This window comes from Planococcus citri, chromosome 1 (genome assembly GCF_950023065.1).
Source record: "Planococcus citri chromosome 1, ihPlaCitr1.1, whole genome shotgun sequence".
Classification (NCBI taxonomy): Eukaryota; Metazoa; Arthropoda; class Insecta; order Hemiptera; family Pseudococcidae; genus Planococcus; species Planococcus citri.
Window position 1 is genome coordinate 88,816,778 of NC_088677.1, and position 12,092 is coordinate 88,828,869.

General features: G+C 38.7%; 1 protein-coding gene across 2 annotated transcripts in view; it reads right to left on the minus strand.

Annotated features, from left to right (window-relative positions):
* The window catches only part of LOC135840107 (E3 SUMO-protein ligase EGR2-like), a 61,719-nt gene that overhangs the window by 12,650 nt on the left and 36,977 nt on the right, over positions 1-12,092 (minus strand). The window contains exon 2 of one of the 2 annotated variants that reach the window (XM_065356458.1): positions 5,081-5,449. The exons of the other annotated variant lie outside the window; for it this stretch is intronic. Coding sequence (XP_065212530.1) covers positions 5,081-5,449 — 369 coding nt within the window. The remainder of the gene's footprint in view (positions 1-5,080; positions 5,450-12,092) is intronic. 2 annotated transcript variants of the gene reach the window in all.

Sequence of the window (12,092 nt, forward strand, 5' to 3'; positions counted from 1 at the left end):
GACTTTCCTATACTCATAATGAAAGCCTTTGTTTAATTTGGTCAAAATCCTTCACCTTTTCTTCTGATCCACCTAAATAAGTGTGACAAAAATTTTCTTTCTTCCTTTTTCAAATTCAAAATGCTCCAACTCCCAACCTGGCAGCTTGTCTTTGACCTTGGCGGGTCAAAAACCGAAATTCTAACACTCTTAATTTCACATCATTCTCTCGTGCCATAATTTTCACTTCAAGCTTCCCTGTTTTATTCACCCCTGCCGATTACTAAAAAGAGCCAACAGGTAGCCTACGATACGTCAATTGGCACTATGCAATCAATCAATCTTCATCATTATATAATTAAGTGGTTCATTACACCACATCGGCGGTACAAAAAAAACGCCCAATAAATTGACACATTACAATATATCCGTGATACTATAGAATCGCACAAAAATGGCGATATTCTTCCGTTATTCGAAGGAAATATACCGACTATAGAAAGTGGAAAAAGCATGGCCGAGGCCGAGGCCGAGGACGAGGACACGAGGACGACGCGGCGCAATATCGAATACCAAAAGTATAGCTGGCGCATGTGCCTTAGCTTCCTGCAAAGGCAAAAGCCTACATCAATGTGTAAAAGTACGCCTCGCGAACCGGCATCCCATATCGCTATACCAGCAGCCGGTCTACTGTATAAAACGTAAGCCTACAGATACCTATAATGTTGAGCATTGTCGACTCACACAATGTCGACGTGTTATAGGCTAAACTTTTAGGCCGAATGCGCTGCGCCGCATTCAACTTTCATTCAATACCAACCAGGCTGGAAAGTGAAAGGATAAGCTTTCGCGTTGAGTATTGATCGATTCCGCCGCAGTCCGCAAGAAACGGAGAGTGACTGAAAAAAATTATCTATTCTTTGCCAAAATTGTACTTTACAAGTCACATACGAATACGAATAGCCTATACGATGCTTTTATATACCCATTCAGTGGTTAGTACTTTGTAAAAAATGTAAATAAACGCCGATCGTAGGACAGTGTAAATGTACACTTATTGCGAATATACGTAATTTGCAACTATTTGTTCTCTCCTGCTTATATTATACATACACTGACTGCTGTAATTAGCAACGAGTTAATTTAACACGTACTTCTTATGGTGTAGCGCAAGTTTGTCGTTCGTTGCTTAAAATTTCGCCCGATTTGAAATTTTCTCATCGCCTTGAAATTCTTTCCGGCAAAAGGCACGCTTTTAACCATAATCTTCATTTTCAATTTATAAGAAATTACACATAACTAGATCACACATCACATCACTCAAATCACAGTATTAATACCGCATAATACTTATTCGTATCTATCACACTTTCACTGACATAAGCCTCGTTACAAGTTATTTTATTTAACTAACTGTCGAAGAAGGCGGTACAATATAAATGAGGAAGGCAGCAAGCAGAAAGGGCGAAACGCCATGTCACGTTAATTTTTAGATATATTATATTTCAATTGCTGCAAGCTCAAGCTCTCAAGAAGCGAACTTGTAATTCTTGGAAAAATACGCCACACCAATAATTTTATTTATAGGATACTCGTTTCAAGAGTGAAAATTTCGACTTTTCTCCCATCAGCATACATGTACGAGAATTTCGAACTGTGCAGCGTGTTACTCGTCCGCTCTTTAGCACACTTCGCTATGTACATTGTACAGTACATACGAGAGTATAAAAAGCCATTACAACCATCCGACCTTGAAATATATTACCGAATCAATGATGAAAATAGCAAATGCGTTTAAATGTGTTTTCTCTCTCGCTTCGCATCTCCCTCGCTCTCTCTCTCTCAACTCTCATTTTGACGGCGATCCTATCGTTCGTTCTGCCGATATATATACCAAAATTCTAGCCTATAAAACGATTCCTCAGTTTTTGGCACTTGTCTTGACTCGTATAAGGAGGCTATAAGTTGTTTGTCATGAAAGAGAACCGATCAAGCTGCGTATGTAGATTTTCATCATAAGCGAGCTCAGCCTTGGTGGTGGGTAAATCAACGGTTTAGTTGACAAAGGATACCTTAGAAAAGTTTGCTTTTGAAATCAATTTCGTTATACGATGTTTATTTCAATAATCTCGTGTTCGCGAAAGATCCATAAATATTCGCTGTTCGAAAAATCTCGAGCATTGGGAAATCCCTAACCTGTTGTATTTTCGATCAATAACGTACGAAGAAGAATTGGTCTTTAAGAATTTGAATTTGAATTCAGAATTTTTGATGAAAAATATTTATAAAATAAGGAAATATTAATCAAAATTACCAGAGGCGTAGCCAAGGGGGAGGGGGTAAAGGGGACCGAAAATTTAAAATTATACATGTAAAAATGGACGCTTTTTAGGTGTTTTAGACCTAATTTTTCGAAAAATTTACATAATCCTCACATATTACAAAAGGTTTTTCGATTTTCAGTGCTTAAAAATCTGTTTTTACCCCCCCCCCCGCTCCTTTTCTCTGGAGAAAATCCAGCATACGCCTCTGAAAATTACCAAAGTGGATCGAGAAATCATCTTAAGCAATATTACGTCGAAAAAACCAATAGTTATGTACCTTTTTGAAAATCTGATTCTTCCCTCTCTTTTTAGAACTCACAAAAGTTTAATTTTTCACCCTTACAGAGCGATTTGAAATTTCTGGAGAAATTTGAAAAAATTTTTAGAGGCTTCAGAACGGCGTAAAACTTGCATTTATCAATCTGTGAACTTGAATTGAAGATATTATTCATGTTCAACGGGGGGGGGCAGATCAGCCTATATGATGTTGACTGGCAATTGCCAGACCCCCTGGACACCAAGGGGTCCTCAGGGTTCCATATTTAAACTAAAAAATATACTATTATTTTCACTCTCTCTAAATAACCTAAATTTTGGCGAGCCTTTTCCCTTTCATCGCTCGGACCTATTTGCTTTTCTTTTAATTCAAAATTATTGAAATTTTTAATTACCTAATTTTCAAATTCTAAAATACTTTTCATCTGAAAAAACCTTGTTTTCTTAATTCTCGAAACACACTTTTTTCCCCTCTCTTCACTCAGTTCTGTTAGCTTTTCAATTTTAAAATTTAAAATTCTTAAAAATTCATCCAAATCATCTTAAAAACTCGTCATTTTATTTGGCAAAATTGGTAATTTTTTTCTCATACCAGTCGATACATTTTTAGCATTGCCCCCCCCCCCCCCCCAAAAACAACTGAAAACCTCCAGTTTTTTCTTGTCAGATTGAGATTATTTTCGCGAAATTGAGCAAAAACATTTTTTATTGTACAACTTGAATTCAATTATCCGAATCATAGAAATATTCTGAGGAGGGAGAGGGAGTAGAATTTTGAGGAGCCCCCAACTGACCCAGTTCGCGGTTGTAAAAGAGTTCGATTTGCCAAAAAAAAACCAGCTTTCTCAATTTTTTATTAAATTTTCAAAAATTTACCAAAAAATCTGAAAATGAACTTGAGTACGTGAAAGAGGGGAGGAGAGGGGGGGTAGATGATGCTCTTTCGATCGAGCTCAGTTTCATTCAATTCGGGGTTATTCTTTTATTGTTACTTTCATTTGATGTATGATCCAAAATATAATTTAACAGGTAGGTATATACTTAAGGAGCAGTTTGAAAAATAAAATTCAATATTTAAAGGGCTAGGAGAGTTTGGGGGAGGGAGGGGGTAAAATTTTGAGGGGCCCCCAACTGACCCAGTTCGCGGTTGTAAAAGAGTTCGATTTGCTAAAAAAAAAACAGCTTTCTCAATTTTTTATTAAATTTTCAAAAATTTACCAAAAAATCCGAAAATGAACTTGAGTACGTGAAAGAGGGGAGGAGAGGGGGGTAGATGATGCTCTTTCGATCGAGCTCAGTTTCATTCAATTCGGGGTTATTCTTTTATTGTTACTTTCATTTTTGATGTATGCTCCAAAATATAATTTAACAGGTAGGTATATACTTAAGGAGCAGTTTGAAAAATAAAATTCAATATTTAAAGGGCTAGGAGAGTTTGGGGAGGGAGGGGGAGGGTGTTGATTTTTTTTGTGAAAAGCTCTCGTAAGTCCTCGCAATATGGCCCATGTTTTGTCGAAATCGGTCGGACAGATTTTAAATGAAAAAATTATTACATTTTTTGAAAATAAAAGTGACGTTACTCAAGAACCACTCAATGTGGAAATCTAAATCTTTGATGATCAAAGTATCTCGATGGTACCTTCTTCATGCCAAGAGTTTAGCCTCGAAGGCTCCAAAATAAGACGATTTCGCCATTTTAAACCTTCTATGCTCTTTATTTTATTGGTACAGGCCTAAGTCTGTGACGACGAAATAGGTATGTGAATGATTCCGAATCCGCAGCTCAACAGTTATGAAATTATCAATGAATCTTGAAAAGGTCAAATTCTGCATTATTATTTAATTGGTAGCTCACAAGTGAAATAAAATAGAAGCTCAATTTGAGATCCAATTCCAGAAAAAAAAAAATTTAGGCGAAGAAAAACTGAATTCACTTTTAATTACGTAATATCGATCGCCTTCTTTGCACAAAATATAACGAAAACTGTTGAGGGTTTCCTGAAAGGTGGAGATGGGTGAGGGGGGTACTGCACAATGCGCAGGTGGTGACGTATTTCTGATGCGGATATGTTCTAGGGGAGGGCCGAGGGATGGAGGGGGGTTGACTGCGAGAAAATGCTGATTAAGGGAGATGTAAATTTTTTTCAAATGCTTATCTCGTTGAAGATAGTGAGTCAGCCTTTGAAAAACTTCGGTTGAATTTTACGATTGTTCACTGTATAACCGAACCTAACGTAACCCAGAAATGAATCTATGGCATTTTTTCACATTATCGACGACTATGTGGTAACGATTCTATTTTGCTGTATCTGCAGCGCAGATGACACTCGACGATAATTTATGTATTATTAGAATTCACTGTTGAGTAAATGTTAAGGTTGTAGGCGAGGTTCGCGAAGTCTATTAGGTAAATTTTCACGCCGATTCCAAAGAACCCAAAAAGAAGAGAGTGTGAGAGAGAGAGAGTGTGTAAGTGTATAGCTCGATTAGAGCGAACTTACCAGTTATTGGTGGAGGCTCGACAACGGTGGAAGGTCCAAAGAAAGAGGGTATGTCGGCCGAGGTGGTAACTGGCGTATTGAGATCGGCCGGAGTGGCGTCAGACGTATCGACGTCTTGATGGGTATTATCGGGCACTCCGGAAGCCGGTATGGGGCTGGTGCCGCAGCTTTTCGGATTCGTAGATTCGCTGGCCCTGTACAGCACCGAGTCGAAGCTGAGCACGCTAAAGTGGCGGGCGGCTGCGGCGGCTGCTGCTTCGGAGAGTAGAAATTGCTGATGCGGATGTGCGGTGCTCAGGGTTTCCAAGCCGTCCATGATCATGGTCGCGGACGAGCCGGTCTCAGTTGGACACCTGGCGGTGTTGCCTCCTGAGGAAAGAAAATCCAAAAAACAGAAATTACTATCGAGCGCTGCCGCGTCCCGTTCTTCGAGTAACAGCGTGGTCGCCGAGTCCGAGTCAACTTTGCCCAAGTCCGGCAGCTGCTGGCGTAGCGAACTCAATCGAGAAGAAGTCGGGTACGGGAAAAGTATAACGCATTCGGATGCCAGGATGTAAGCCGGTAATTCCACCTCTTTTTTGAAAAAAAATATCAACGATCAACGACCGACCGAAATTTCAAAAATTTATCTATACTCAAATTCGATCAACGAAATATTGATAACGAAACCGAATACGATTGGTTATCTATACAAATTACTCGTATTTATATGTGGGGGTGTCGATGTTGTCGCGACGACCACGAACGCGATAAACAACCAAAAAAAAAACGTGTCTGTGCCCGCACAAATTCACTACAATGTATTATGCGGAAAAAAATTTTCTCGAATAACCGAATAAATAAAAATATTATCTATCATGTAAAAAGAACGCGTGTGCGTGTAACGATATAGATTTATTGTTTAGTTTTTTGTCAGAGATAACCGTAATAGTTCGCGGATCATTCCACACTGATCTCGTCTATCTCGACTAAGTTTTATGAATGAAAAAAGGCGCTTCTGCGTTGTGGTACCGGTGACGGGGTCAGGAGAATGGTCGACCAATCGGCGAGCATTTCACCGTACAGCGTATTTTGTCCGCCGCTCCGACCCGTCCTCGTCTAAGTCAGCTATGACGTCAAAATGACGTAATCGAGCCAGCTATGTATCGGTGTACAGTACGCGGACACAAGAGAAAGAGGTGCCATGCCAGCGTACCGCGAGCCGTGCATTATCGTCACCGTCACCGTACCACCGCGGACCTCCACCATCAACGGGCATCCTAATTATTACGACTTCCAAGTCTCGAGCCTCGATAACGGATCGTCGTCGTATAGACTGTTGCTAGGAGTAGGAATCGCAATCGCGCAGGGATTCTCTTCGCTTTTCATTCTTATATTCTTATATATCGTATCGTTATAGGTTTTCCTTTTTCTTTTCGTTTTTCCCTATCCTTGGCTGCTGCTTGTTTTTTTTTTCATCCTCTCTGAGACGCATTTTACACCCTGTACCGTACTCTCTTCTCTGTGTCATTTCTCCATCGCGCATACTCTCTTTCCATCTTCTTATTTCTCTCTCGTCGTAATTCAATTACGTACTGTACCTGGTTTTTTTGTTCGCAGTTTCTTTTTTTTTTGCGGAGAGCGAGCGAGGGGGGAAGAGGGGGGTTTATTTCATAAATTCCGAATTACTATACTATGACGTAGGAATTGGAAAGAGTCTGTAGCTTTATCGCGTATTTATGTGTTTTCCACTCTTTTGAGGACTTCGATGCTCTTGAATGTGATAGGAAGGTCGTTTGGTGAGACCTTCGTGCGTATTATATAAGGTTTGGAGATGTTTTTTGTAGAAAATCGTATTGTACAATTGTACATATATGTACTTATATAGCGATGCATTTTCCCACATTGTTTCAAATCAATATTTGAGACGTCTCTATCTGTGTTTTTCAGGCTGGTCTGTTTTACACGCCTCGTGTCATTTTTATCAAGTTTTTATCCAGATTTGATTGAATTAGTAATTACGCTGCTATACGCTCAGCCAAAAATCGAAAAGCAGCAGGTGTTGATAAAATGTATGTGGAGCAGATAAAGCATTTTGGGCCAAAAACTGTTACATGGTTCCAGGAATAATTGTACAACACCTATGTAGAAACATCAAAAATACCTCGATCATGGAGACAGGCCCATGTCATTGCTATCCAGAAGCCAGGCAAAGACCCAAATGACCCTAAAAGTTACCGCCCTATATCGTTACTATGTCACCTGTATAAGATATTTGAGCGAGTGGTCCTAAATCGAGTAGCTGAGCATATTGACAAGAACCTAATCAGTCAGCAGGCAGGTTTCAGACCTGGGAAATCTTGTACTGGGCAGGTCCTGAGTTTAACACAGCACATGGAGGATGGTCTTGAACAGCACAAGGTCACTGGTGCTGTGTTTGTGGACCTCACTGCAGCGTTTGCCACAGTGTGTCATTAGTTACTTCGGTACAAGATTTATGAACTGACTAGGGACTACAAATTTACAGAAATCATCACGACACTGCTTAAAGACCGGAGGTTCTATGTGACTTTGGATGGAAAGAACAGCACTTGGAGAAGGCAAAAGAATGGCTTGCCGCAGGGAAGTGTCTTGTCACCCATCCTTTTTAATATCTACACCAATGACCAATCAATTGGAGGACCTGCACGTTGCTTCCTTTATGCAAACAACTTGGCGCTCATAGCACAAAGTGACACATTTGTAGAGATGGAAGACACACTGAATCAGACAATAGAAGAACTCGATGAATACTATAAAGCCAACCACCTCAGGCCAAATCCATCCAAGACCGAAACCTGTTCGTTCCACCTGAGAAACCATGAGGCCAAGAGACAGCTCAACATCCAATGGGGAAACACTGCACTGAATCACAATGGCCACCCCTAATATCTAGGAGTGACACTGGATGGATCACTCACCTACCAGCAATAATGTGAAAAAACCAAAATGAAAGTGACTGCTAGAACAACTCTGATCCGAAAGCTGGTAGGTAGCAGATGGGTAGCTAAACCACAGGTCCTGCACACATCAGCACTAACGCTGTGTTACTCAGTTGCAGAATATGCTTGCCCAGCATGGGGACGATCAGCACATGCTAAAAAAAGTAGATGTGCCCCTGAATGATGCCTGCCGATTGGTGACAGGATGTCTCAGACCAATGCCACTCACAACTCCGCATTGTCTCGCAGGGATTGCACCACTGGAAGCGCGTAGCAAGGTGGCTGCCAGAGCAGAAAAAACTAAAGCAACACACAACCCCTTACACCCCTTGCATGGCTACAACGAATTACCAGAGAGCAGACTAAAATCTAGACATAGTTTCTTGAGAACAGTGAATGAATTGAGTGCTCCTGCCGAAGTTGAACGCTGTCAAATCTGGAACACAGCATCAAGTAGCGATACTATGAGCGAATCATTGCCCCAAGGCAACCAACTGAAGTACATCATCTGGAAAACGCTGAATAGAATTAGAAGCAGAACAACACGCTCAAAATCCAACCTACACAGATGACACTTGGCTGATGACGATCTGTGCGAATGTGGTGAGGTATAAGATGACAGACACCTTTTCAGGTGTCGCTTATATGGTGATTTCAACGCAGACAAACTGGACCGGATAATTGATGACGAGGGGATGAAGTTCCTTGAGTATTAGTACAAGAAGGGAATTTAGATAAGTACTTAGTATTGCCGACCGGACAAGAGAAAAAAAACTGATTGAATCAACAATCAGGATAAAATAATTATTGATTCGATAAACGAAATGACCAATTAAGTCGGTATTCGAATCGAGTTGGCTGTGATGTTACACTGGTTTTTCAGAAACTCAGAGTTGACCAACTGTTTCATCATTATCTAAATGGTAAAAATCTATAGAGAAAAGACAGACAGTGGGCGGAATAAATCATCAATGACTTCAATTTTGCAGAGAATGATTTGGAAAAGACCATTGTTGACTGTATAGAGAAGCGTGGAAGAGATCAGGTCGCAAGACATGTCAAAAGTTGGCTAAATTGTCAAAATTTTGTACCAGGATAGATTGACAACTTGACAAGAGGACCTCACAAGTTTGCAGTGATCGATGGGTTCAAAGAACTCAAAGATTCGATTTTAGCCCAATCTGAAAATCGTATTTTTCGGTCACGAGTCGAGATTTCAGATTTCGCGTGTTCAAGGTGCAATTTCGAATTTGAGCATCTGAAAAAAATTTTTTGTGTCCAAACTTTTCAAAAAAAATTGTCAAAAAATATGGTTGAGTAGCAACAACTCTGAGAATCGATTTTTTTAGCCACAAATCTTGTTTCCTGAAGTTGAAGTGCGAAAATGAATTCTTAGGGTTTAAAATTTTCGAAAAATTGTTCAAAAATTGCCAAAAAATGTGATTGGGCTGTTACAACTTTGAGAATCGTCTTTTCTCTCCACAAATTATTTTTTCTAAAGTTTGAACGCGAGTGAATTTTCAAAAAATTGCGTTAGAATGGTCAAAAAATATGATTGGGAAGCTGCAGCTCTGGGAGTCGGTTTTTCTATCCGTAAGTTTTGATTCCTAATGTTTGAACACGATTTCAAGTCTGCACATACGAAAAGGTTTTTTTGGGGGGCTCAAAATTCTCGAAAAATTGTTCAAAATGGTCGAAAATTACGATGGTGTAGCTGCACTCTGGAAATCGTATTTTCTAGCCAAGAGTTTAACTTCGTGGAGTTGAGGCACAATTTTGAGTTTGAGCATCCAAAAAGAGTATTTTTGGGGTCCAAAATTTTCAAAAAACTGTTCAAACATGGTCTAAAGATATGATTTGGTCAACTACAACTTTTGGAATCGTCTGAAACTCGACTTGTGACTAGAAGAGTTGATTCTAAATATTGTAGTGACTCAATCGCATTTTTCCAACATTTTTGGTTGGGGCCCAAAAAATACCCTTTTGGATGCACAGACTCTGAATTGCGACCAAATCTAAGGAAACTCGACTTCTGATTAGAAAAGATGATGACCAAAGTCGTAGCTGCCCCATCGCATTCTACGACTATTTTTGGAAAATTTTCCGAATATTTGAAGCCCCAAAAAATACCCTATGGGCCTCATTACTATTCGACGGTTGTTTCTGGGAATTACTAGGTAAGTATTTTACTGTTTTAGGCACATTTTTTAATTTTTTTGCCGGAATTAGTCAAAAATTGAAATTTTTATTGGGTCAAATCGGTTACTGCGCAATCGTGAGGTTCCCTTGTCAGTCATTTAGTCACTGATTTTTTTCATTTTTTTTTTTTTACTGAAGCATGAAGCGTCGGAATAAAATACCTATTGTGGCTTCCTAAGAAATTTTCAAGTTCAATATTTTGGGTAATTTCTTAGTGTCTGTCCAACCAACATTTTCAGATTTTAGTTACTTTTAATGCAATTTTGAAAAAATCGTCGATTATTTTAGAACCTCGTAAAACCCTCAGTCATTTATTTGGGGAAGCTGAAATTTTTAATTTTAACTAATCTGCCTTTGGTTTAGGCGTAGTCTACTCTAGAGACACATCTTGAAATCTTTTCCATCGAGTTCATCGACCATTCCTATACACCATAAATATGTATCTAGTCACCTATAACAACTTTTCGATCATCCTTTTACATTTTCAAGTGCATTTTACAAGATTCGAGTTATTTTAAAGTGTACATTTGGATAACACGTGATCATGTACAAGTTCGCAGAAACTGTCGAGTTTTGAAGTATTTTGAACGCACTAGTATGCGATTATTATAATACTACAAACGTTTTAAAAAATTGATAAAACGAAAGGAAGGAAAGTATTATTAGGAGATTAGCTGTTCTTTCTTATATGGATTGTGCGAGGATATGTTATCAATCGAACGTTGCTTACTGTTTGATTCGAAATTGCTATACTTATGGCATCCTATCCTATATGATTCATAAATTCCAAGAATCGAGTTACGCCTAAAGCTGAACACCGATCGGTGTCACTTATGGTTACGCGTTTGAAAAATTATTATTTTATTATCATCGTACGTACGTATATCACGTCGAGCACTCTGCTATATAATATTCGCAATTTGTATGAATTTTTTCCCTCTTATAGTTCGAATATTATATGTAATTACGTAAGTATAAACGTACGAATATCCGTTTGTTCCGGGAAGTGAGCATATGATAGCGTGAAGTTTGACGTGATAAATTCGATTTTGTAGTATTTTTCAAGCGAGCTTTTGCAGATAAGGATAAGTGGTACTGGGTAAGAGGAGACTAACAGGAATATAACAAAAATTCGAGTATCGCGAGTTCTCAAAATAATAAAATTCACAAGTTACAACATCCTGCTTGAAAAAATACCAGTTTTGAAAACTATTTCACTTTAGAGTAGGTAGCTCTTAATCCGAAGATTCGTTTTTTAAAGCCCTCCCCCCTCTGCCCAAAGTTGTTGAATTTTGTAGAAAAATAATTCCTTATTTTCTGATTTTCTTTCAAGTCAAAAAAAAGTTATGGCTGATCACCCCCCCCCCTCCTCCTCCTCCTCCTCCTCCTCCTGCTCCCTATTTGAAAACTTCAAAAAAATCCAAGTTACTCGAAAATTTACCATCTCTGCGATAGAATTTTTCAGAATATTTTTTTTTTTTTCTAAATAGAAACATCCCTTGGTCCCCCAAGCTATTTTGGTCCCTTTGTATCGAGCTCTTTCCAAGTTGGAAAAATTTTTTAAGAATGAAAGAAATCAAAGTGGGAGAAAATTTTTTAATTTCTAGTCAAAATTCTTCTAAATGATGTCCTTTTTAAGAAAAAATCTCCCCCCCCCCTAAAAAAAATATTTCACTAGTATGAAGCCCTTCAAAGTTTAAAAAAAAAATTAAAAATATGTTTCGAAAATGTTTTATCAAAGTGGGAAGATGACTTTTATGATTGTGAGCATATTTGGAAAATTTTCAAAAATAGAGATAGAAAAAGAGTAAACAAATTTTCAAAAAAGGTGTGATTCTGAGTTCGTCGAATTT